This window comes from Rhinoraja longicauda, chromosome 3 (genome assembly GCF_053455715.1).
Source record: "Rhinoraja longicauda isolate Sanriku21f chromosome 3, sRhiLon1.1, whole genome shotgun sequence".
In the NCBI taxonomy this organism is placed as follows: Eukaryota; Metazoa; Chordata; class Chondrichthyes; order Rajiformes; family Arhynchobatidae; genus Rhinoraja; species Rhinoraja longicauda.
Window position 1 is genome coordinate 18,313,796 of NC_135955.1, and position 27,327 is coordinate 18,341,122.

At 43.0% G+C, this 27,327-nt stretch overlaps 1 protein-coding gene across 6 annotated transcripts in view; it reads left to right on the forward strand.

The window, feature by feature from the left end:
• The window catches only part of ccdc171 (coiled-coil domain containing 171), a 240,743-nt gene that overhangs the window by 92,031 nt on the left and 121,385 nt on the right, over positions 1–27,327 (forward strand). For all 6 annotated transcript variants that reach the window (XM_078394873.1, XM_078394872.1, XM_078394874.1 and 3 more), the window contains 4 exons: positions 8,342–8,458; positions 13,942–14,168; positions 15,576–15,764; positions 24,252–24,443. In XM_078394873.1, the coding sequence (XP_078250999.1) occupies positions 8,342–8,458; positions 13,942–14,168; positions 15,576–15,764; positions 24,252–24,443 (725 nt within the window). The remainder of the gene's footprint in view (positions 1–8,341; positions 8,459–13,941; positions 14,169–15,575; positions 15,765–24,251; positions 24,444–27,327) is intronic.

The window sequence follows — 27,327 nt, forward strand, 5'->3', positions numbered from 1 at the left end:
ATCAATCTGAATTGCACACATCACAGAGATGGTGTTCGTAATTCTGTAAGTTTCAAGGTAGTTACTGTATGTAAAGGGATACAGATGGTCCACAAGCTAAGCTCCTAAATTGCGGGTGAGATGATTTCAATAACACACCTGCTGAAAGTAGATTGGAAGCATCTGTTTGCCGGTAGAACAACATCTAAAATTTGAGATTATTATAAAAGGGGGATGGTGACATTTCAGGGTTATCGTGTTCCCATAAGTGTGAAAGGTAAGGATGGCAATTATAGGGCACCGTGGATGATAAGAGATATTGAGGATTTTATGTAAAAAAGAAAGGACAAGACGTGTATAGGTAACTGAAAATAACAGAATCTCTTGAGCATTATAGTAAAGTACTTAAAAAAATAAATAAGGGCAAAAAAGGAGCCATGAGATATCATTGGCAGACAAGATTAAAAATAATCTCAAGGTATTGTATAAGTATGTTGGGGGCAAAAGATAAATGAGTGAAAACGAGTAACATTGAAACATAGAAAAATAGGTGCAGGAGTAGGCCATTCAGGCTTTCGAGCCAGCACCGCCATTCAATATGATCATGGCTGATCATGTAAAATCAGTACCCCGTTCCTGCTATTTCCCCATATCCCTTGATTCCTTTACCCCATAGAGCTAAATCTAACTTGAAAACACCCAGTGAATTAGCCCCCACTGCCTTCTGTGGCATAGAATTCCACAGATTCACAACTCTGGGTGAAGAAGTTTTTCCTCATATCAGTCCTAAATGGTCTTCTACTCCTTATTCTTAAACTGTGACCCCTGGTTCTGGACTCCCCCAACATCGGGAACATTTTTCCTGCATCGAGCCTGTCCAATCCTTCAAGAATTTTATATGTTTCTGTAAGATCCCCTCTCATCCTTCCAAATTCCAATGAATACAAGCCCAGTCAACCCATTCTTTCATCATATGTTAGTCCCGCTATCCCGGGAATTAACCTGGTGAACCTATGCTGCACTCCCTCAATAGCAATAATGCCCTTCCTCAAATTAGGAGACCAATATTGCACACAATACTCCAGCTGCGGTCTCACCAAGGCCCTGTACAATTGCAGTAGGACCTCCTTGCTCCTAAACTCAAATCCTCTCCCAATGAAGGCCAACATGCCATTAGCTTTCTTCACTGCCTGCTGTACCTGGGAGTAGGTCCCTTTTGGGTCCAGGGGAGCAAATTGTGTGAAGCCAAAGGATATGGGTGCAGACATATGAATACTTCTCATCTCTACTGTATCTACTAAGGCTAAAAATGGAGAGTTTAGGGAGAGGAGTGATGATATACTCCTGAATATGAGGAGGTGTTACATGTTTTAGAGCGCATCAAATTGGCAAAGTTCTGTAGGCCCAATTAGCTGTATTCCATGCTCCTATCGAAGACGAGGGAAGAGATTGCTGGACTTCTGAGATAGATTTCTAAATTTCCTCTAGCTAATGGTGTGAGGTGTCAAATAACTGGAGGACAGTAGATGTTTTTACCTATCTATACGACTCTGACTTTAAACCTTTCTGCATCTTAAGGACAGTGACAAGATGTGAATGTAATATTGTAGCATCTACATCTGTAGTTGCATTATTGAAAATGCTCAATCAATAATAGTTTAGCCAGTGTTTTATAAAGAAGCAACTTGACCTCTTTGCTTTTACGCTTTTCTGCTGTACTCATGAAGCCCTGGATATCATTTGTTTAAAACTGCATTCTTAATCTGTTCTGTTTCCATCGAAGAATGGATGGGGCGTTTTGTTCTGTGTGGACGAGTTGGGGGCTGAAGGGCCTGTTTCCATGCTTTATGACTCAATTACTCTAATTATGCAGGTTTTTCTCTACTTGCCTCTTTATTAGAATTGTGCCAATTAATCTATAGTTATTGTTAAAGTGACATACTTGACATTTTCGTATGACATGAATTTAAAGCTATTTGGACATCAGTTACATGTCTGTTCCCAGGTTTGACCAAGTGCCAATAATCTTAAAATTGCTCATTGAAAATATTTAAACTTACAAGATTGAGTAATAAATTCAGGCAATTTTTCTGATTTATACCCAAGCATTATTCAGTATTTCTATGCACTTCCATGTGAAGTCATCCAAATAATTGTAAATGAATATTTGTTACACCAGCTGAGATCTAATTAACAATGGAAATCTTAGAAGGTATTTATTTCACAAAATGCTGGAGTAACTCAGCAGGTCAGGCAGCATCTCAGGAGAGAAGGAATGGGTGACGTTTCGGGTCCAGACCCTTCTTCAGCCTGATGTCAGGGGGGCGGGACAAAGGAAGGATATAGGTGGAGACAGGAAGATAGAGGGAGAACTGGGAAGGGGAGGGGAAGAGAGGGACAGAGGAACTATCTAAAGTTGGAGAAGTCAATGTTCATACTGCTGGGCTGCAAGCTGCCCAAGCAAAATATGAGGTGCTGTTCCTCCAATTTCCGGTGGGCCTCACTATGGCACTGGAGGAGGGCCATGACAGAAAGGTTAGACTGGAAGTGGGAGGGGGAGTTGAAGTGCTCAGCCACCGGGAGATCAGGTTGGTTAAGGCGGACTGAGCGAAGGTGTTGAGCGAAACGATCGCCGAGCCTGCGTTTGGTTTCACCGATGTAAAGAAGTTGACATCTAGAGCAGCGGATACGATAGATGATGTTGGAGGAGGTGAACCTCTGTCTCACCTGGAAAGACTGTTTGGGTCCTTGGATGGAGTTGAGGGGGGAGGTAAAGGGACAGGTGTTGCATCTCCTGCGGTTGCAGGGGAAAGTGCCCAGGGATGGGGTGGTTTTGGTAGGAAGGGACGAGTGGACCAGGGAGTTACGGAGGGAACGGTCTCTGCGGAACGCAGAAAGGGGAGGGGATGAGAAGATGTGGCCAGTAGTGGGGTCCCGTTGTAGGTGACGGAAATGTTGGAGGAAATCTTAGAAATCATTTAGGTTACAATAAAAATAAATATGCAGCTTTGGTGATTGCTTTAATATCTTTTTTTCCCTGCAATCTTGCTGGCTTGTGGTCATCTAGACACTGCCCACCGTTGTACGCTTGATCCTTCCGATTTCTGAAGTTTAGACAGGTTCCTTTTGAAATCGCTGAAAATTGTTCATAAAGATAAACTTTCAATTGCCATTGGATAAAGACTAAAAAAGAGCATATGACAGGCATGGGGAACTAGAGGGGAGACCAGTCAAGAGCATAAAATGTGAAGAATGCTCTTCCACTGTAACACCATAATGCTCTTCCAGGTGACCACCTGGCCAGGCTCATTTCCCTCCACAGGACCCGGTATGTTCCCTTCTTGTGTTGGACTATCCACATACTGTTTCAAGAAACCCTCTTGGATGCACCTCACACATTCTGCCATGACTAAGCATTTAGCACTTCTTGCGTTTAAGGCAGCAGAAATTATGTAACGCCCTCCAGGCGCGGTAGCCAGTGCAATGTTCTGTTGTCAAGGGCCGTGAGATCTACCCCTCCACCAGGGGGATGGAGGACAGTGCAGTCGAAAATGACGTGCTGCGCTGTTTGCTGGTCTGCTCCACACACGCAGGCTGCTGATTAACGCAACCCCCAACGATACATGTTGGCATTGACCCGGCCGACCCCTGTGCGGAGCCGGTTCAGGGCGACCCACTCTTTGCAGGGCATGTCCGAGCCGGGTGGGGCTGTGGTGTTCGGTGCAACAGTGACTTGAGGAGGTCGCAATGTCTGTTCCCAGCAGGTTCTCCATGCTCCTAGTATGTTGAAACCGGAGCCACAGAGGGTGGCTGCATGACGGGAGCAATGGTGACGAGATGATAGGCGTTGAGTTCCCAGTTGCTGTGAATGCTGGGCGAGGTGGTGCAAAGGATGTTTGGCGTCCGATGGGGCCTTGCACACCAGCCTATGAATGAAGAACTCTGCGAAGTAGGGCATAGACATCCATTGATGATCCGCATGGTATCGTTGAGGGTGGCGTCTAGCTTGCTGGTATGAGCGCTGTGGCACCATGCTGGGGCAGCATACTCAGCGGCGCTGTACACGAGTGCAAGAGCACTGGTTTGAAGAGTAGATGTCTGGTGCCCCATGTTGATCCGGCCAAGCAAAGCAGGAGGTTCCGTGCCGAGACTTTAGCACGGAGAGTTCAGGGTGTTGCTTGTAGGTCAGCTGCTGATCTAGTTTCACTCCGAGGTATGTAAGAAATGGGTTGTAGGGTAGTGGTGACCCATTGAGGGTGGCGGTTAGCTGGCGTTGAACTTCTTTGTTGTTCAGGTGAAAGACTGTTGTGGTTTTTGCCATACTCAGTTTTAGTCTCCAGGTCTGAAGGTGGCCCGCGACAAGTTCCATATCCGCTGAGAGCACATCCTCAACATTTGACCAACTCTTGTCCGAGTGCAGTAGGGCCAAGTCATCTGCGTATCCATACTGGCGCGAGGCCGTGCGTGGCAGATCGCTGATATAGAGATTGAAGAGCATGGGGGCCAGTATCGAGCCTTGGGGGACTCTTGGGCATCGCAGTCGGCTAGATTGTCCGTCGCTGGTCTTGAGTACAAAACTGCGGTTGGAAAGGATGTTGGCAAGGAACCGCACTAAATGACGGTCAGGGATGGTTCGGAGGAGCTTCAAGATCAAGCCCTGGTGCCACACAGTATCTTAAGTGGCGGTGAGGTCCACCAGTGTGATGCCCGCCTTGTGACCCTTTTCGAAACTGTCTTCGATGTCATTGTTCAGCTTGACTATTTGGTGGGTGGTGCAGCGTCCATGCCGAAATCCGGCTTGTTCAGCGGGTAGTTGAGGGTCAACGATTGGATTGAGCCGGGCCAGGAGAAGCCATTCGAGGAGCTTGTACGGGACACAGAGGAGTGAGATGGGCCGATAGTTCCTTGGGTCGTCCGCAGGCTTGTTTGGTTTTGGTAGCGCAATGATGGTGGCTTTCCGCCAGATCTTCGGAATGGACTGACCAATAAGGCAAGAGGAGTAAAACTCACGGAGCCAGGCCAGGCATTTAGGACTGCAGTGTTCCAGGAATTCTGGGGGGATATTATCAGGACCCTGTGCTTTTCCACATTTCAGTTGAGAGATGACAGTAGAAAATTCTGCAGAGGAAAAGCACTTGGAGCTTTCCAAAGATTAGTGGATTCCTGTTTGACAGAACGAGTATGGTTCTTGTCCGCATCTTTGGAGTGGCCATTGGCCAGGAACTAGTGGGCGATGGAGTTGGCCGTGACAGGGCAATGCTTTGGGCGGGTACTTTGACCGGTGAGGCGATTGAAGGTCTTCCACGCCACCCTACTGGAGTGTGTGAAGTCGATTCCTTGGACTGTCTCTTCCCACCGCTCTCTGCGCTTCTTATCAAGGCAGTTTGTAAGTTCCGCAGCCTTGGAGGCAGCCTCTTCGCCAGGTTCAGCGTGCAGGAATGCGTCGTAGCATGCGTCACACTCTTCGTCCCATGTGAGGATGTACGGGCGATGATAGCCGCGAGGAATGGAACTCTTTGCTGCCCTGATGAGGAGTTTGCAGAGGGCTGAGTAGGCATTGTCCAGGTTGGTGGGGGTGGGGGTGGGAAGGCTGTCGATCCAGAGGTCCACCAGACTTGTGAACTGGTCCCACCTGGCCTTGCAAAAATTCCACCTCTTCGCAGGTTTGGTTGGGACCGGCTCGATGGGGTTGTTCGGGATAATCAGAGATGGACGATGTTGTGATTTCGTGAAGTGATCCAGGGTGATACGGTGTGGGGATGGTCCATTCAGGTTTGCAAAACCCAAGTCAGCACTGAACATGTCCCAGACAATGTTGCGGAAGATAAAGTCACCCACTAGGACAACCCTGTTGCTTCTTTCTGTAATCTGTCTACATATGCTCCTGCTTGCTATTGGGAGCCTATAGTACAATTCCTATCTTATTTCTAAGCTCTACCCATATCGCCTCAGCAGATAAACCCTCCAATATGTCCTTTCTGTGACAGTCTCCCTGATTAGTACTGCAACTCCACCTCTTTTTCCTGAAGCCTGTGGGGAGGCATTTAAAAATGAAATCTGGAATTCACAGTGGGCTTATGCCAAATCACTGGCCAATAGGATTAAGGCAAATTCAAAGGTGTTTTATAGGTATAATATTAAGGGCAAAAGAAAAAAACAGGGAACATTTAGGGTCCGAAGAGACAAACTGTGTTTAGAAGCTGATCTAGGTGAATATTAAAAATAATAATTTTCAATGATATTCACAAAGAAAACAGACTTTGACTTTGGTGAAGTTGTAGGTGAAATATTAGTGCAGGTCTCCATCAATGAAGAGGTATAACTCAATGCCTTTGCAGGCTTAAAGGTTGGTAAATATCCAGGACTGGATGTAATTCTTTTCCCAGGCTGCAACAGGAGGCAAGGGAAGAAATTGCAGGGGGTCTGGATGAGATTCTAAAATCTTTGCTAGAAGTATGTGAGATAGAAGAAGACAGAAAATTCCATGCCCCCTTTTCAAGAAGGCTGCAAATAACTAGACCTGTGAACCTAAGATCAATATTTTGCTTGGGGCAGCTTACAACCCAGCAGTATGAATATTGATTTCTCTAACTTCAAGTAACCCTTGCATCCCTTCTCTCTCCGCCCCTCCCCCACCCTAGTTGTTGAACTAGTTTCACTGTTATCCTGTTGAGTTTCATTGTCTGTATAACTCGTTATCACCTAGCCCACAGCCAACAATGGACCATTGTGGGCTCCATGTTTCCTTGATCATTGTTACTTTTTTGCATATCTTTCATTTGTTCTATATCTCTCTATATCATTTATATCTCTCATTTCCCTTTCTCCTGACTCAGTCCGAAGAAGGGTCTCGACCCAAACATCACCTTCTTTTTCTCCCGAGATGCTACTTGACCCACTGAGTTACTACAGCTTTTTGCATCTACCTTCAGGTTAAACCAGCATCTGCAGTTCCTTCCTACACATCAATCTGCGGAAGTCACTGGAAAAAATTCTTGGGGTAGAATAAATTATCATTTGGAAAGGCAATATTTAATCATTCAACATTCATTTTAAAGTTAAAGGCATATGTGAAATAGTAGAAGCACCGTAATATTTCATAATACAGTCCACTGTGACTCTGCAACAAAATTCAGTAATGCTAAAGGCCAAAGTGTTTGGCACCTCTTGAGGGACTGGCCACCTACACACTTTCCTCCTTGCATATCCTATGCATGTAACTGCATGTACGAAGTTTGTATGTTCTTCCCGTGACCGCGTGGGTTTTCTCCGGGTGCTCCTGTTTCCCCCCAAGCTTCAAGGACGTACAGGTTTGTAGGTTAATAGGCTTTGGTAAAAATTGTGAATATTCCCTGGTCGCTAGTGTATGGGGATTGCTGGTCAGCTCAGATTCGGTGGGCCAAAGGGCCTGTTTCTGCACTGTATCTCCAAACTAAACTGGAGCGAGCAAAAGAGAACATGAGTTGTCTGGGTTGAACCAAGTCCAATGGGGAAAGAGGAAACCAGTAGTCAGGATCCATGGAGTCCTCATTTTGGGATTGCAGATCAGATTCGGATGTCAGTTAGAGTAAGAGTTAGATTGGGACCTTGGTTGTCTGTTCAATGTTCCGGCTGAGAATTGACACAGACATCAGCTTGAAGCTGGGGGATGGAGCAGTGGGTCAGAACTATATCTGAGGAGTCATGGGGTATGAGATCATTGGACTAGTTGAGTTTGGTATCATGGCTACCTGAAGAACTGGAGGTGTGTAAAGAAACCTACTCAAGTTAAATTCATACATGAAGCGAATATCCGTATTGCTATTAAAACATGATTGCGCTGAGAATGCCAATCAATTCGAAGCATCTCAAGAACAATATGAGCCAATTTCTTGAGCAAGAATGGAGGAAATGATAGCAGTTGTGGGAAATGATGGCATTCTGAAGATGATACCTCATCGCTGACACTGTTTATGTTCACTTCTGAAAATAACTGCTTTTCATTTGCCCAGCTGAGGAAAAGAGAAACCACTATTACCAGTTTTAAAGCCGTTTCTTTGTAGAAATCTGTTCTGATAAGATTGTGTTGAATTTTGAGAATTATTTTTCAACAGGTGTAAAATCAGTTTATGCAAGAAGAGGACAAGCAATATTCAGCTATTCCACATTTATGTTGGTTCAATAAACATCAATGTTAGATCCTTTGCACCCTTAGCTATAGGATGTTACTCATTGAAATTAAATATTTTCTATAAATTGAATTCACACACACAATAAACTTTATAAAGTGCTCTATCACAACTGTTTTATTTATTTTTCATTGTTCTGTCATTGTGTGACTGGCTTGTACAGCATGATTATTATTTTGTCACATTTTTGTTAGGACAGGAACAGGACCAGAACCAATTTACGAAGGCTTTTGGATGGTTTTCAAGTTCTGACCTGTTGGCTGCAATAGTTGAAACTATGTCTGAATTACAAGATGTTATCATGAAAGCACGTAAGTAGAGAAAACAGTTTACTTCGAGGAATAATTGGAGGAAGGACATTCTTGCTATTGAGGGAGTGCAGCGGCGTAGGTTCACGAGGTTAATTCCCGGGATGGTGGGACTTTCATATGATGAAAGAATGGAATGACTGAGCTTGTATTCACTGGAATTTAGAAGGATGTGAGGGGATCTTATAGAAACGTATAAAATTATTAAGGGATTGGACACGTTAGATCCAGGAAGCATGTTTCCGATGTTGGGGAAGTCCAAAACCGGGGCCACAGTTTAAGAATAAGGGGTAGGCCATTTAGAACTGAGATGAGAAAAAACTTTTTCACCCAGAGGGTTGTGAATTTGTGGATTTCTCTGCCTCAGAAAGCAGTGGAGGCCAATTCACTGGATGCATTCAAAAGATAGTTAGATTTAGATAGTTAGATTTTGCTCGTAGGGCCAGAGGAATCAAGGGGTATGGGGAGAAGGCAGGAACAGGGTACTGATTGTGGATGATCAGTCATGATCACATTGAATGGTGGTGCTGGCTCGAAGGGCCGAATGGCCTACCCCTGCACCTATTGTCTATGTATCTATGTATAATGAAATTTTTTATTGCATTTATTGTATTGCAATTAAGTAGTGTATTTAATATAAAAGCCAAACCACTTTTTGCTTGTTCAGATAATTTATGCTCTGCAAAGGATGCTGCCATGCATTGTGAGCTTTGTTGTAGAACAAAATGGAAAACCTATAAAAGTGTTGGTGATGAATATTTAACAAAGTGAAAACATATATTGCTGCTAAAATAAAAATGGCTGAAAATGCTGGAAACACTCAACAGGTCAGAGAACATCAGTGGAAAGTGAAATAAACTTAGCATTTTAGGTCAAAGATCCGTCAACAAAACTGATTGTTTCTAGTACTTTCTGTCTCTATTTCAAATTTCTAGTATTTACGTTTTTTAATTTTAATTTTATTGTTTAGCTTAGAGGCACAATATGGAAACAGGAAACAACACCACAGGTCCACCACTGATTTTCCGGCACTATTGGTTCCAGAGGCTTGCCGTGTTATCTGTTTTGCCAGACCAACTGAGGTCATGGTCTTGGGGAGCCGGGATACCGGCCAACAAAGTCAGCCGCGGATATCGTCTATGGAAACCGCCATGCCATCAGTTGCCGGAAAACCTGTGGTGGACCTGTAGTTCTGTTAAATCTCTTACATATCTTCCACGGTGGGAGCAATTTATCGAAGCCAATTAACCTACAAACCTGTACGTCTTTGGAATGTGGAAGGAAAATGGAGCACCCGGAGAAAACCTACACAGTCACAGGGAAAACAGGCAAACTCCACACAGACAGCATCCCTAGTCAGGATCAAACGCTGGTCTCTGGCACAGTAGCTCTATCGCTGCATTACTGTGTCACTCTTATTTAGAGTTATATAATCATGGAATCATAAAGCACAGAATTAGATCATTTGACCCACTTAGTTTTTTCCGATGATCAACGCACATTTGCACTAATCATACTTTACGCACATTCTATTACGGCACCTACTTTCTCGGGACAATTTATTCAAGTGCTCATCTGAGCCTTTGTCAAATGCTGTCAACGAATTTACTTCCAGTACTCTCGCAGGCAGTGTATTCCAGATATTTGCACTCTGGATGAAAAAGTTGCCCCTTCAATCCCCTCTAAATCTCTTACCTCTTATCCTAAATTTATGCCCTCTAGTTTCTGGTTTCCTGCAATCTACCTATCTGTACTGGTCATGATTTCATACACCTCAATCATGTCCCCTCTTAAGCTCCTCTGCTCTGCAAAAAAACAGATCTACTCTCTCTGATCTCACCTCATAACTGAAACACTCCTTCCCAGGCAATATCCTGTTGAATCTCCCCTGCACCTTTTCCAGCAGTATCATATCTTTGCTAGAATGAATATTGTGTACAGCACTGCAGCTGAGATCTGACCAATGTTTTTGTCGAATTCAGACATGCACCCTGTTCTTGTATTCAAGGCCTCAATTAATGATGTTCAACATTCCCAGTTCTCCTACTGTCTTCCTGTCTCCAACTACATCCTATCTTTGTCCCGCCCCCTCCCCTGACATCAGTCTGAAGAAGGGTCTCGACCCGAAACGTCACCCATTCCTTCTCTCCTGAGATGCTGCCTGACCCGCTGTCACTCCAGCATTTTGTGATACCTCCAATATTCCACATGTCTTTTTAAACGTTACCTATCTGCGCTGTTACCGTCAAGAAAAAAATTGAACTTGGACACCAATGTCTCTCTGTTCTTCAACAGTCCCCAAAACACTGCTGTTTATCGTGTGTGCCCGAGTCCCATAAGTACTCCCAAAATGCAGTCAACCAGAGCCTACACGCTCTTGCAGTTGCCAAACACTTTAACTCCCCGCTCCCATTCCTATATTGACCTTTATGTCCAGGGCTTCCTCCACTGTCAGAGTGAGGCCAAACGCAAATTGGAGGAACAGCACCTCATATTTCACAGGCAGCTTACAACCCATCGGTATGAATATTAATATCTCTAACTTAACCTTTGCTTTCCCTCTCTCTCTGTTCCCCCCCCCCCCACCCTACCTGTAGTTCTTTACTAGTTTCACTGTCCTCCTGATTAATTTTACTGTTTGTATGACTCGTCATCTTCCCCTCATCCAGCAAGAGCCACACACTGTACATTTCCTTGACCATCGTCTACTTTGATCTGTTCTTTTCACACTTTTCATGCTCTTTGTACCCTTCCATATCTCGTTTCCCTCTCCCCTAACTCTCAGCATGAAGAAGAATCTCAACCCGAAATGTCACCTATTCCTTCTCTCCAGAGATGTTGCCTGTCCCGCTGAGTTACTCCAGCATTTTGTGTCTATCTTTGGTGGAAACCAGCATCTGCAGGTCCTTCCTACAAAAATATATTGGTCCAGCTGTAGTAAAATCATCGACCAGTAGGTGTGAGCTAGTGTATCACAAATACCTGACTATTCTCTATGATTGTGTACTCTGCTGGAAATCACCATTACATTCAATAAAATAAAACTACTGCTGTTTCTCTGTAAATGTAAAGAGTGAGATTAAGAAGACTTATTCTAAAATGCTGATTAAATGTTCCTATCTTTCCTATCATACATCATAGACTACCCCTACTTTTGAAAATACCTCAAAGTACCATTTCAGATCAGTGCAGTGAAAGCCCCTTCCTTTTCTTGCTAATATTTAAATAATTAGAATAGCATTACTCTTTACAGGTGTAGATTTTGAAAGTAGCATTCAAACAAGTCATTGTGGTGAACTGGATAAGGAGTTGCTAATTAGCACAACATATATTTACTTTTATTTACTTAAAATGTTATAAAGCCTTCATATCGTGGTCATGGTCATGACAAGAATCATAGGACATTTTACCAGTTGTATAATTGTGATTAATTAGTATGCTTGATAACACTGTTTCTATTAATTACGTGATTGGCAAATATACGTAGTCATTTCACAACTTGTATAACACAAAGCAGTCTTTCTTTGAATTTATTCTACACACTGCATTTCAGCAGAAAGTATTTTTCTAGGCTTAGTGCTGCTGTGGAATGTACAAGCCCATTCAATCATCTTTGTATTGTAATGTATGGAAGCAACAGATTTGGATCAGGTTTTAATATATATCATTTCACTCCTGCCATTGGGAAGAAAGTATAAAAGGTGTGAAAAATGTGAAGTCTGGGTTCAGGAATTGCTTCTTCCCAACAACCATCAGACTAATGAACACTGAATTCCAACTAAACTTCGAACTATGAACTGTCTTGATTGCACTATTACGACTTTGGGCGTTGTTTTATTTTGTACTATGTTGTTTTTTTTGTATTTATTGAACTTTTTTTTGTTGATTATGTTGTCTATTGTATATGGAGCGGGTGGATGCTCCATTGGTGTCCTGGATCACAAACTACCTGACTGGACGACCACAATATGTCAGGCTACAGAACTGTGTCTCGGACATGGTAGTGAGCAACACAGGGGCCCCCCAGGAGACGGTCCTCTCTCCCTTCCTGTTCACCACCTACACCTCGGACTTCAGATATAACCCGGACTCCTGCCACCTGCAGAAGTTTTCAGATGACTGCAATTATGGGCTGCTTCAGTGAGGGGAGGGAAGCTGAATACAGAGATGTAATCAACGACTTTGTTGAGTGGTGTGGGCTGAATCACCTGCAACTCAACACCGACAAGACTAAGGAGTTAATGGTGGACTTTAGGAGAGGAACACACCTGTCCCTTGTCTCCATCAATGGTGTGGATGTGCAGTTTACCAAGGAATACCTTGGAGTGTACCTGGACAGTAAACTGGACTGGTCCAGGCCCTATACAAAAAGGGACAAAGCCGGCTGTACTTTTTGAGACGGCTCCGCTCCTTCAATGTCTGCAGTAAGATGCTGCAGATGTTCTACCAATCAGTGGTAGCCTGTGTCATCTTCTTCGCTGCCGTGTGCTGGGGCAGCAGGGCGAAGGCCGCAGACGTCCATAGGATTAACAAACTCTTCAGGAAGTCTGGCTCCGTCCTGGGGCAGAGTTGGATTCATTGGAGGTGGTCTTGCAGGGGAGGATGCCCCTCAAACTGCGGAGTTCCTGGACAATACAGCTTATCCCCTCCATGACACACTGGTCAACCTGAGGAGTACCTTCAGCAACAGACTGGTTCCATCGAGATGCAGGACAGAACGCCACAGCTCCTCCCCCTTCTATCTTGGGGCAGATCAATGTCCCTCAAGTCAAGTCAAGTCAACTTTATTTGTCATATACATATACAAGATGTGCAGTGAAATGAAAGTGGCAACGCCTGCGGATTGTGCTAAAACTACAAAACAGAATAAGATTTTAATTTTTTTATTTTTTAGGATAAATAAATTTCTATTTAATCGTATTGAGTATTGTGTTTACAAACCTGTTGTACTGCTGCAAGTAAGGACTTCATTGTTTCATTGTTCTGTTTTGGTACATATGAGAATCAAACACTCTTGCCTCTCTTGATATCTGAAAAGGGGAGAAGACATCTCTTTAAAATTAAAACCACTTAGAAATCCAAGTTATATGGGATATGTGAACGTGATAATTTTATTTATCTCTATAAATACATTTATTAATATAAATGAGTCAAAACTAGTATAGAGCAGAGCACATTTATTGTGGTGAGGCCATAAACCTTATGAGAAAGATAATTGCCGATCTCCACCAGGGAAAGAAGTAATTGCTAAGTAGTAAAATTTTAATTGCAGCAGAGTGAAAAGGTAAATTACAGCTTAACTCCAGATGTGATATCAGAGGTTGTGAGATTCAATATAGTTGTAAAGTTCCATGTGAAATAGAATATTTATCTTTTTTCCCACAAATAGATTGGATTATCTGACTATATGAGTGAATATTTTAATAATATAATCACATAAAAGAACAGTCACTTAGAAGGTTATTTTGCTATTTCTCTTTTTTTAGACCCAAATCACCTTCTTTCAAACTGGTCAATGGAAAATGCAGCCAAGAGTTCTTTTTCAAAATTCATGGACAGATTAAGTGTGGAAATGGAAAATGTTTCGGTCTGGTGTGACAAACACACAGGACGTGGACGTAAAAGTTCATTGGTACAAATACTGGGCTATGGACTATGCAAAATCAATACCAGGGCAGGAAAAGAAGGATGCCAAGTCACCATGCCTATAAAGGTAACGATGAAAATGTAGTCATTCTTGATTAACGCTTTTACCAATTCAAATCAATTTGAGTTTCCGGATCTTTTCTGTTTTACGTTTTCACAGCATGGTATTAGAGCTGAATAACACATTGTCCTTAATATGAACAAGTGAGTTAACTTCCACAAAAACTGAGGTAGTTGTTCTTATCTCTGTTAATCTCAGTGGCACAGTGGTTAGTGCTGTTACCTTACAGTTCCAGCATCTTAGGTTTGATCTTGACCTCTGGTGTTGTCTCTGTGGAAGTCCACAAGTCCTCCCTGTGACCTCACGACTTTCCCACGAGTGCTCTGCTTTCCTTGCACGTATCAAAGACAAGCTGTTCGCTCAATTAGTAATTGTAAATTACCTCAATGTAGATTAGTGGAAAAAGAATAAAAGGGGAGTTGATGGACATTCTGTTTATTAGATGCTTTTTGACAAACAGATTGGTGAGGATGAGGTTAAATAGGATTTTTTTATCATGCTGTTATCTCGGCATCCATTAACATACCATGCAGCCATGTCCTTCAGGACTCAGGCAGCACTGCCGGTAGTGGTATTATATATGAAGAAGGGTCTCGACCCGAAATGTCAACCGTTCCTTCTCTCCAGAGATGCTGCCTGTCCTGCTGAGTTACTCCAGCAATTTGTGTCTACCAGTGGTATTATAAAGTTGTTCTGATTATTTTAATAATTTATCTTACAGATTGCTGATTAGGAAATTCCACTTAAAAAGGTGGCAAATTGGCCATTTATGTCTACTGAGGTTTGGTTTAATTTAGAGATACAGCGTGGAAATAGGCCCTTCGGCCTATCGAATCCATGCCGACCAGTGAAAACCCCGTACACTAACACTATCCTACACGCTAGGGACAATTTATAATTATACCAAGCCAATTAGCATACGAATCTGTACATCTTTGTTGTGCGGTAGGAAACCGGAGATCCCAGAGAAAACCCACGCAGATCAGGCGGAGAAGACACAAACTTCATACAGACAGCACCCGTTGTCAGGATCGAAACCAGGTCTCTGGCTTTGTAGGGCAGCAACTCTACCGCTGCGCCACCATGCTGCCCCTTGTAATGTAAATAGTATATATAGTATAGTTTATATAAACATATAATAAATAGTGATTTACTATAATTCCCATTGCCCCACAGAATTATTAGAGTGAAATTTAAAGCATGTCCTTTTTGTTCTAATTGATATGATATCCACTGCAAAACAAATAACTTCACTTTGCAGTACAATCCCCATTATGCTAATAGTACCATTTAAGTCGTAAGTTGAATTTCATTCATTCAAAAGTTTTTTTTTGTTACAGTAGGTTAGCTCATCACAGAAGGATTATTATTATTAACGTAGAATGGACGTTACATTTTTTTCTTCCTTGCCAGCAATGCGTGGAAGTATTGAAGAAGCAGATCCTTGAGTTTACCCAGAGGTTGCATGCAGCAGAAGTAGAACGGCGTTCATTGCGTTTGGAACTTACACAACTCAAATATTACGTGAGTGACCTGAAAAGAGAAACGAGCAACTCTCAGAGCCTTGAACAACAGCTGAATGACCTCAAACAATCTCTCAAGGTGCACATTTCCTCACTTTATGCACTATTGCCTTTTCTTTACATTTCAAAGTTAAATGAAAACGTGCTTTTTTTCTGGGCATTTGCGCATAGTTCCGGTATTGAGGACTCAAAACAATTTACATGACATAAAAGTGTATTTTTAATGGCATGAAGCTCATTTACAAATAATGTTACTTCACTCATTGGCACAAACAGACCTACAGTTATTTTGACAATTTTAATTATGAAAGTTTAATTGAAAAGCTAAGGAAGAAGTGGGTTGGAATGAAATAGATTGAATAGAATATTAACATTTGTTAAGACTAAATTTATTCAATTTTTAGACTTATGAGTCAGGTTAAAAGATGAACATAAGCTACATGATGCAGCTCTATAAGACTACATATGGAGTATTGGCTACATAGGGAGTATTGCGTGCAGTTCTGGTCGCTCCGTTACAGGAAGGCTGTGGATGCTTTGGAGCGGGTGCAGAGGGAGTTTAGCGGTATACTGCGTATATGGTTTCAACTATAAGGAGAGGGTGGATAGATTTGGGTTGTTTTCTCTGGAACGTTGGAGATTGAGGGGAGACTTGATAGAAAAATATGAGGCATAGAAAGGATCAACAGTCAGAACTATCCCAGGGTGGAAATGCCCAACTCTAAAGAGCACAGCTACAAGATGAAAGGGGAGAAAGTTTAATGGAGATATGCGGGGCAATTTTTTTACAAAGCGAGCAGTGGAGGGCTGGAAAGCATTGCCAGGGGTGGTGGTGGAGGAAGATATAATCGTGGTGTTTAAAAGGCACATGAAAATGCAAGGAAAAGAGGGATATAGATCATGTACATGCAGATGGGATCAGTTTAACTTGGCATCATGTTCAGCACAAACAGTGTGGGGTTGTAGGGCCTGTTCCTGTGCTGTACTGTTCTATGTTCATCTATGACCATATTCAAAAATATTTTCTACTCAAATTACTTGGTCTCTGTAACAAGTGTTCCAATAAAGTGAACTATTTGGACTTTACTGTGGTGATTGTTCAAGATTAATTATCTCAGCTCCAGTTTATGATCACCAGTCTTCCTCAGGTCAGTATCCTAGAACCAATGATCTTCAGCTGTTTCATCAATGAAATCACCTTAATTTCAAACTTTTTACAGCTCCTCAGAAAATAAAGCAGTCTGTGTCCACATGCAGTAAGACCTAGATGACATTCGGACTTGGGCTAATAAGGGGCGAGTGCTATTTGTACCACTCAAGTGCCAAACAATAAACGGGTGTCTTGCTCCTGCTCTTGACATTCATTATAATCTCAGCATTATCCTGTCCCCAATCATCATTGTCCTTGTGGTTATCATTAACTTTCTCAAATCAGACCTAAATATGTGCGGATAAATCAACAAGTAGAGCTAAGTATAATTGTTGGCATGAATTTGGTGTGCTGTACAGTGCTATGACTAGTGACCAGTTAACCTGACTTCAGTGGTTGGCAACATTTTGGAGTCCATTATAAAAGACAAGGTTTCTGAGTACCTCGAAGCACACAATAAAAACGGCCAAAATCAGCATGGTCTTGTGAAAGGGAGATCTTGCCTGACAAACCTGTTGGAATTCTTTGAAGAAGTAAATAGCAAGATAGATAAAGTAATTTCAGAAGGGCTTTCATAAGGTGCCGCAAGTAAGGCTGCTTAAAAGATGAGAGGGCATGGTATCAGAGGGAAGATACCAGCATGGATAGCAGGTTGGCTGGATGGCAGAAGGCAGAGAGTGGCAATAAAGGGGGCTTTTTATGGTTGGCTGCCAGTGACTAGTGATGTTCTGCAGGGATCGGTACTGGGGCCGCTAGTCTTCACGATGTATATCAATGATTTGGATGAGGCAATTGAAGGCTTTGTAGCCAAGTTTGCAAATACTATGAAGATAGGTGGAGGGGCAGGTAGTATAGAGAAAACAGGGACTCTGCAGAAGGACTTGGACTGGTTGGGAGAGTGGGCTGAGAAGTGGCAGATGGAATACAGCGTAGCGAAGTGTGGAGTCATACATTTTAGTAGTGGGAATAAAGGCGTAGACTATTTTGTAAATGGGGAGAGAATTCAGAAATTGGAGGTGCAAATGGACTTGGGAGTGCTGGTGCAGGATTCCTAAAAAGTTAATTTGCAAGTTGAATTGGTAGTAAGAAGGCAAATTCTGACGTTTACGAGAATGATACTGGGGATGACTGGGTTAAAATATGATGAGCGTTTGAAGGCACCGGGCTCGTATTCGCTGGAGTTTAGACGAATGAGAGGGGGAACTCATTGAAACTCACCGAATAGTGAAAGACCTGGATAGAGTGAATGTGGGAGAGTCTAGGACCAGAGGCCATAGCCTTAGAATAAAAGGACATACCTTTAGAAAAGCGATGAGGAGGAATTTCTTTAGTCAGAGGGTGGTGAATCTGTGGAGGCCGTCAATGGATATTTTTAAGGCAGAGATTGACAGATTCTTGATTAGTAAGGATGCCAAGGGTTATGGCGTGAAAGCAGGAAAATGGGGTTGAGAGGGAAAGATAGATCAGCTACGATTGAATGGCAGAGTAGCCTTGTGTGGGAAGGAACTGCAGATGCTGGTTTACATCGAAGATAGACACAAAATGCTGGAGTAACTCAGCGGGATAGGCAGCATCTCTGGAGAGAAGGAATGGGTGATGTTTTGGGTCGAGACCCTTCTTCAGACTGAGTCGGAAGAGGGAAACGAGATATGGCAAGGTGTGAAAACGACAGATCAAAGCAGACGCTGATAAAGGAAATGTAGAATGATTCATTGTTGGCTGAAGGGAACGTGAAAACGATGCATACAAACAGTAAAATTATTCAGGAGGACAGTGAAACTAGTCAGACAACTAGGGTGGGGGAGGGAAGGAGAGAGAGGGAAAGCAAGGGTTACATGAAGTTAGAGAAATCAATCTTCACACCACTGAACTGTAAGCTGCCCAAGCAAAATAGGAGGTGTTATCCTACAATTTGTGTTTGACCACACTCTTAACGGTGGAGGAGGCCCAGGACAGAAAGGTCAGTATGGGAATGGGAGGGGGAGTTAAAGTGTTTAGCAACTGGGAGATCGAGTAGGTTTCGGCAGACTGAGCGAAGGTATTCAGCGAAGCGATTGCAGAGTCTGTGCTTGGTCTTGCCGATATATAGGAGTCCACACCTGGAACAGCGGATACAGTAGATGAGGTTGGAGGAGGTGCATGTGAATTTCTGCCTCACAAGGAGTTGCGGGGGAAATGGTCTCTGAGGAAAGCAGAAATTGCACTCAAATTCACTTGGATCATCTCTGACATCTCCCTTCCGTTTCTTAATCACACCATCTCCATCACAGGAGATAGACTATTGACTGACATCTATTATAATCCTACTGACTCCTACAGCTATCTGGACTACACTTCTTCCCACCCTACCTCCTGCAAAGACTCTATTCCCTACTCCCAATCCCTACTTCTACGCTGGATCTGCGCCCAAGATGAGGTGTATCATACCAGGACATTGGAGATGTCTTCATTCTTTAGGGAACAGGGGTTCCTCTCTTCCATCCAGATGAAGCCCTCACACTTAATGCTTTTTGTAGGATTCGTGCTCCTGTTTAAGGACCTTATCTTTATTTGCATTTTACATCATCTATATTTTGAAAATGAGGAAGAATAAAAACAGATTTCCTCCTTGAAATTGCACAAACAGACACAAATAAAAATGTAGTCTTTTTGCGATAATCATGATTTCATTTGAATTTCGTAAGTGCAAGGTCTTGGGTCTGTATACCTGATTAGAGTTGCCTAGCTTTGCTGAAGAAATTTAATGACTATTTTCTGCACCCACAAAGTAGAGGAAGTTATAATGTCATCAGAAGTAGGAGTAAGAGTAGGCCATTCAGTTCTTCATGCCTGCTCTGCTATTCAGAAAGATCATGATCTTTAACCTCAACACCACTTTCCTGAACTAATCTCATATCCCTTAGTTCTAAAAATCTTTCAGTCTCTGCCTTGAAGATGCTAATTGATTAAGCCTCAACAGCTCTCGAGCAAAGACTAGGTAAAGAGCTAATTTCCATCTCCTTCTTGAATGGTTGACCCATTATTTTAAGACTACTGTATGTATTTTGGTGCTAGTTTGGCCGTGTTTTGAGAGTGTTGTAGAGCAGACAGATCTAGGAGTACAGGAACATAGTTCTCTGAAAGAGGCATCACAGATAGGGAGGTTGGTAAAGGAGGCTTTTTATACATTGGCCTTCATTGCTCAGGGTAGTGAGTGTTGAAGTTGGGACGTTATTATACTACAGTTGTACAAGACGTTGGTGAGGCTGCATTTGCTGTATCGTGCTCAGTTATGGTCATCTTGCTATAGGAAGGATATCATTAAGTTGGAAAGGGTGCAAAGAAAATTCACGATTATGTTGCCTGGACTCAAGGCCTGAGCTAGAGGGAGTGGTTGGGAAGACTTTATTACTTTGAGCGCAGAAGGCTGAGGGGCGATCTTACAGATGTGTATAAAATCATGAGCGCAGTTGATAGGTTGAATGCAGAGTTCTTCAGACTCGAGCAATGGATGGAGTGTAGATATCTTAGCGCCTGATTTGGCCGAACTGGGAGGCCTGGAAACTGGAGCCAAGTGGGACAAGAACGCAGCTAAAGCAAGTGCTGAGGAAAGACACATAGCTACAGTAGCAAGTCAGGTCAGAACATGGTCGAAAAGCAAGAGATCAACAGGAATTAAAGAGGAGGCGCTGTGGGAGAGGGTGTCACAGAATTCCTATAAGAGAGAGGAATATAACTTTAAGGAGTATAAGAAAATAACTGCAGATGCTGGTACAAATCGATTTATTCACAAAATGCTGGAGTAACTCAGCAGGTCAGGCAGCATCTCGGGAGAGAAGGAATGGGTGACGTTTCGGGTCGAGACCCTTCTGAAGTGGTTCTGAAGAAGGGTCTCGACCCGAAACATCACCCATTCCTTCTCTCCCGAGATGCTGCCTGACCTGCTGAGTTACTCCAGCATTTTGTGAATAAAATAACTTTAAGGAGATTTGGCAGTGAAGCTGGAGACACAGTGAAATGGAGACACAAGAGATTGCAGATGCTGGAATAGAGTCATGCAGCATGGAAATATCCCTTGGCCATACTCGTCCAGACGTTCAGCTCCTCCTCGACTGTAATGCAGACTGTCCTCAAGACATTACCATTAACTGTTCCAAGTCCCCCCAGTCTTAATATATTTCTCCACAGAGTGCTTTCACCTGTAGTGAGAGGTTGAAGATATTCATGAATACTCCGGCCAGTTGTTGCTCTCGGGTTTTGAGAACAGGACCAAGTATGCCTTCAGGGCCCGATGTTTTCCGAGGTTTCACCCCTGTGAGCAATCTTCTGACGCTTGTCTCGGAGACTTTCACAGGGTTAGCAAGGGGTCCATGAGGGTATATGGTTCTTCCTTTCGAAGCAATCATAGAAAGTCTGTATGCGACTCATATTAACTTTAATTAATCTTTTCCTTTTTACATATGTGTAAAAGATCTTGGAATCTGGTTCTAGTTTCATGCTGAACTACTTATTATATTTGCCAATTTATGACTACTTTAACATAACTCGAGAGACATGTTTGTAATTACATGAATTCATTAGGGGTAGAGGTATTTGGATAATAAGCACAGCATGTTTATTAAATAAGCTGAATCTAGGGCAAAGAAGCAATACCAGGACAGCACAGTGGCACAGCCACTGCCTCACAGTGCAACAATTTCTGGGGCAATCCAGACCTTGCTTGCTGTCTGGGTGGTTTGCATGTTCTCCATGTGACTGCCTGGGTTTCCTCTGGGTGCTCCAGTTTCCTCTTGCATCCCAAAGAAGTGTGGGTTTGTTGGTTAATTGGCATCTGTGTAATTGCCCCTGTGTAGGGAGTGGATGAGAACAGAACACTGAACTAGTGTGAATGGGTGATCGATAATCAGTGTAAAAACTTTTTACCCCTTGTATCATAATTATGCAATCATTATTCATGCTAACTGTTTTGTCATAGCGTTTATATAATAAAGTATTGTGGCGGGCTGAGTCATTTTGGTTTCGAACCATCGTTTGTCGGGCTCGAACTCTCGCGTGATCTGGGCCGACCAATCACAGGGTCCGTGGAGCGTGCCGTCGTGTGTGGGTGGAGAACAAAGGTTTTGCGGTTAGAATTTGAACTTGGGAATGCGCGCATGAGTGACAGAGCTGTATTGGTTAATTATTAAACGGTGTGTTTACACAACGTGTGGACCCGCCACAGTGGAGACCCCGACGATCCAAAATGGCCTATTTTGGATTGTATCATGTCTGCATTCGACAACCCAAACCAGCAGAACACAGTTTCGATCAAACTGCTCGCTTTCAGGACATCACAGCCCCATGTGTGGTTTCAACAGGCTGATGCCCAGTTCCACATCCGCCAGATCACTGCTGATGCCACCAAGTACTACTACGTGGTCAGTGCGCTGGACCAGGACACCGCCGGGTGCATGATCGATTACCTTCGCCAGCCACCAGCCGATGGCAATTACGAAGGCCTCAAAACGCTCCTCATGTGTACTTTCGGTCTCAGCCGCTGCGACAGGGCAGCCAGACTCCTGCACATGGATGGCCTAGGCGACCGCAAGCCGTCCGTGCTTATGGATGAAATTCTCACCTTGATGGACGGACACAAAACCTGCCTCCTGTTCGAACAGGTTTTCCTTGAGCAGATGCAAGGGTGGGTGGTGCTACTACCACCAAAGGTGGGGTTCCGAGGCCCGCCGCTGCCGACCATCCTGCACGCATCCGGGAAACGCCTCAGCCAGCCACCTGTCGTGGCTACTGCGGTCGGCCAGAAGCATCGCGTCCTCTACACCTGGGATCGTCATTCGTGGCGGTGTTTTCTCCGGACACAGGAGACAAGTACACGAGATCAGGCCGCCTCACTCCTCAGCCTAACCGCCACCATAACTCCGGTTCTTGTGGGTGGTCATGTGGCGGGCTGAGTCATTTTGGTTTTGAACCGTCGTTTGTCGGGCTCGAACTCTTGTGTGGACTGGGCGTGATCTGGGCCGACCAATCATGGGGTCTGTGGGGCGGCCGTCGTGTGAGGGCGGAAAAGTATCTTGTTTTTGAAGGAAAAAGCAATGCTGTGAACCCTTGTGGCACTTGGCAGAATAGATACAGAGATAGTGGAAATGTGTCCAGAATCAGAGATTTCAGTCCCAATATTAGGGGTTGATATTCAGGATGAGTAGAAATTCCTTCGCCCAGAAGGTGGAGAATCATTGGAATTTTCCACCCAAGTCCATCAAGGATTCCCCACCGTCTGGGTAAAACCCTCTTCTCGCTGCTACCATTGGGCAGGATGTTCTAAAACCTGAAGTCGCACAGCACCAGGTACAGGAACCTCCCACACCCATCAGGCTCTTGAATCGACTTGCACAATCCTAACCCTAATTTAATTTAATTTAATTTTAATTTTTTAATTTTAATTTTATTTGTCATATGTAGGTTGGCACAGGGTCAACGGTACAATGAAATGTATTTGACAAGACAACGGGTCACCTCAGCAGTAATATTCCAAAGATAAATAAGATAAAAAAGACATTAGTAAGATAAAAAGACAATATTAAAATAATCAACATATATGATGTGAAATGTGTTTATGAGTTCAGAAGTTTGATGGCCTGATGGTAGAAACTGTTCTTAAGTCTGGTGTTACGCGCAGCCATACTCCTGTATCGTCTGCCTGACGGTAACAAGGAGAACAGCCTGCGTGCTGGGTGGCTGTGGTCCTTGATGATGCTGCGTGCTTTCCGCAGGCACCGCCGTCTTCACAACTCTCTGTAGTGATTTGTGGCTGTGGGCAGAACAGTTCCCGTACCACACTGTAATGCAGCCCGTCAGCAGGCTCTCCTCGATGGTGCATCTGTAGAAGTTTGTGAGGATGCTGGCGTTCATGCCAAACTTCCTCAGTCTTCTCAGGAAAAAAAGCCCTACCTCAGCAACAGAACACTATCGACTTCCTCTTGCACGACCAGGGACATGTTTTTCTAATTTTGCATTTTTGCACTAATGTCTTCTTGTTTCCGTTCACTGTCTTGTAGAATTTGTGTAATTTATGTATAATTAATTACTGTTTTTGTGGTGTTGTCTGCATCTCTGTGCCTGCGATGCTGCCGCTAGAAATATTTTCATTCTACGTGTATCCCACCGTACGAGTGCATGTGACAATAAACTCGACTTGAAAAGGACTGTGGAGGCTCTGTCTCAGCAGATGCAAGATAATCATTGATGGATTTTCAGATATTAAGGGAATCAAGGGATACAGTATTAGTGCAGAAAGTGGCCTGAGACAAAACATCTGCCATGATCTTATTAAATGATGGAGCAGGCAGAAGTGGTTGAATGGCCTGCTTCTGCCTCTATTTCATATGTTTGTATATGGGCTAAATGAGTTTATTTCTTTTTCCATAACATTTACTTGTGTAGACACAGAAGATGGTTCCATTTGAGAGATTTGGAAGTATTTGCGAAGAGTTGAATAATGCCTTGCAAAGGGAACAGCAAGCCCAGCTTCTATTAAATGAACAAGCCCATCAGATGCAGCAGTTAAATCTACGACTAGAGCAACATTCGAACAAAGAAGCTGAGAAGAATCAAACACTCTCTGATGCTGTAATGGTAAGCACTCATTTCCTTTTATGCAACAATCATTTTAGTCTCCTACACACTACAGTCTTCATTTACAACTGTTACCTGACCAATAGGTAATTATTAAAGTGTCAAGTTTCACAGAAATACATATTTCCCTGAAAGTGCCATCAGATAGACATGGTGGTGAAGAAGGCTTTTGGCATGATGGCCTTCATCAGTCGGGACATTGAGTGTAGAAGTTGGATAGTGCGTTGTAGTTTTATAAGGCATTGTTGAAGCCACAATTAACATATTGTGTTCAGTTTGGTCACCCTGCTTTGGAAAGATGCCATTTAGCTGAACAGAATGCAAAAATTGTTTACCAGAATAAGCAGCCCTACAGGACTTTGGTCAGGCAAAGTTAGAGTATTGTGAGCAGTTCTGTCTGAGGCTTTGGAGAGGGTGTAGAGGAGGTTTACCAGAATGCTGCCTGGATTAGAGGGTTCAGCTACAGGGAGAGGTTGGATAGACTTGGGTTGTTTTCTCTGGAATGTCGGAGGTTGAGGGGAGACGATAGAAGTATATAAAATAATGAGAGACCTAGATAGGGTAGACAGTCAGAATCTTTTTCCCAGTGTGGAAATGTCCAACACCAGAGGGTCTAGCTTTAAGGTATAGCTATATTCCTGCATTATGAATAAGATTCTATCTATCAAATCTATACCACTCAAAACTTTATAAACCTCCATCAGGGCAACCCTCAGCCTTTCCAATCTATCAATGAAAATAAATTCAGCCTATCCAATCACTCCTTGTCCAATTTCAGCCCTCTATTTCAGGCAACATCCTGGTGAACTTCTTCTACACTCTATTATCATACCCTCCCTGTTATGTGGTGAACAGAACTGTGCACAATATTTCAAGTGCAGTCTAACCAATGTCTTGCACAAGTAAACATGATGTTCGTTCCTTATACCCAATGCTTCAGCCTCTGAAGGCAAGAATGCCAGATGCCTTCTTCAATCCCCAAAACACCTGTATCATCATTTACAGTGGGTTATGGACTAGCACTCAATATTTCTCTGTACATAAATGCTTCTAAGGACCCTTTCATTAAATTATTGCATCGTATGGGAGGCGCATTCCCAATCTCGTTGTACCCCTGTACAATGACAATAAAGATATATTGTATTGTATTGTATTTACTCTATATGTCCCACCAGAATTTAACTTCCCAAAGTACATTGAATGAAAAGTCAAGCAGCATCTTTGGAGGAAAATGGGCAGGTGACAATTTAGGACAGGACTTTTCTTAACACTGATCAATACAAAGAAGCCTCCCAACCCGAATCACCGTCTGCCCATTTTCTTCCCTTCTTAGCTTATTAATTTTGCCTGAGAATCTGCTGGCATCAGAGTACCGGCCCTCTTGTTTCACATCCTGTCACTCTCTGCTCTTATCACTAGACTTGCTTGTTTTACTTGGATATGAGTCATCCTCTCCACCTATTGCACTGTCATTTCAGGTTCGTTCTGTTTTTGTGTTGTGAGGTGGAAATCAATAATCAACCTTACTTAACTTTTGAGAATATTTCAGTCAATAGAATTGAAACAAGGATCCTCCAGAATGTTTTTTATTTACTCATCTATGAAATGTGGGCATTACTTGTTATGCCAATTGCCCTAAAAAAAGTGGCCATGTGCTATCTCCTCAAAGTATTGCGATTCTTCTGGCAAAGATACCTCAGGAATGTTGATGTTCCAGGATATAGACTCAGTGGAAATGAAGAAACTGTGATGCAATTCTAAATGATATGCAACTTGGAAGGGAACCTGTGGGTGGCAATGTGCATATGCACTGCTCCTTAATGGTAGAGATTGCATGTTTAGAGATATGCTGTTGATATAGCATGGGTGACTAACCAAGATGCATATTGCAGATAGTACACACTGCAGTTGTGTGGGAGCTGCTCTGGGCATGTTTTAACATGAGAGCAACTATTTCCAGTGGAAGTACTGGGAAATTGGATTGAACAGCTCGACGCCTGACTAAGTGTTTTGTTATCTAAGAAGGAAATTAGAGAGAATCCTAAGAATTATAGGCCATTGAGCCAGTGGTAGGGAAACTATTGGAGAGGATTCTTTGGGATAGGATGTACTCCCATGGAAGAGAGATTAATTAGAGACAGTCAGCATGATATTGTATACGGCAAGTTGTGCCTTAGTAACTTGATCAAGTTTTTTAGATGGTGATGAAGGTGCTTGATAAGGGTAACGTGGGTGTTTGTTGTCTTCATAGGTTTCAGTAAGGCATTTGATGAAGACCCCATAGTAGGCTGATCCAGAGGATTAAGATGCATGGTATTAATAGTGACTTGGTCGTGTGGATTTAGAACCGGCTTTGTGACAGAAGACCGGGTGTTGTGGTGGATGAAGAGATCTTCAGGCTGGAAATCTATGACCAGTGGAGTTCTACACGGTTCTTTGCTGGGACCTTTATTGTTTGTGATATAAATAAATGATTTGGACGTAAATGTAAATGGGTTGGTTAGTAAATTTGCAGATGACACCAAGAATGTGGGCAGGATATAAATCAGCTACAGAAATGGGCAGAGAAATAACAGAAATACCAAAAAAGGGAAAAGAAAGTGGTGAGTGTCTGGAATGCAATGCCGGGGGTGGTAGAAGCATATATGTTTGTGGCATTTAAAAGACTTGGATAGGCACATGGATATGCAGGGATATGGGGAATGTAGAGGTAGATAAGTGATGGTATTGGCATCATGTTAGGCACAGACATTGTGGGGCGAAGGGCCTGTTCTCGTGATGTACTGTTCTATGTTCAATGTTTAAGTGATTGCTGATTTAAGATGTTTGTATAAATTGCATGCTGTCAATCATGGCATAATGGGTAGCTTTATCAGCTACAGTA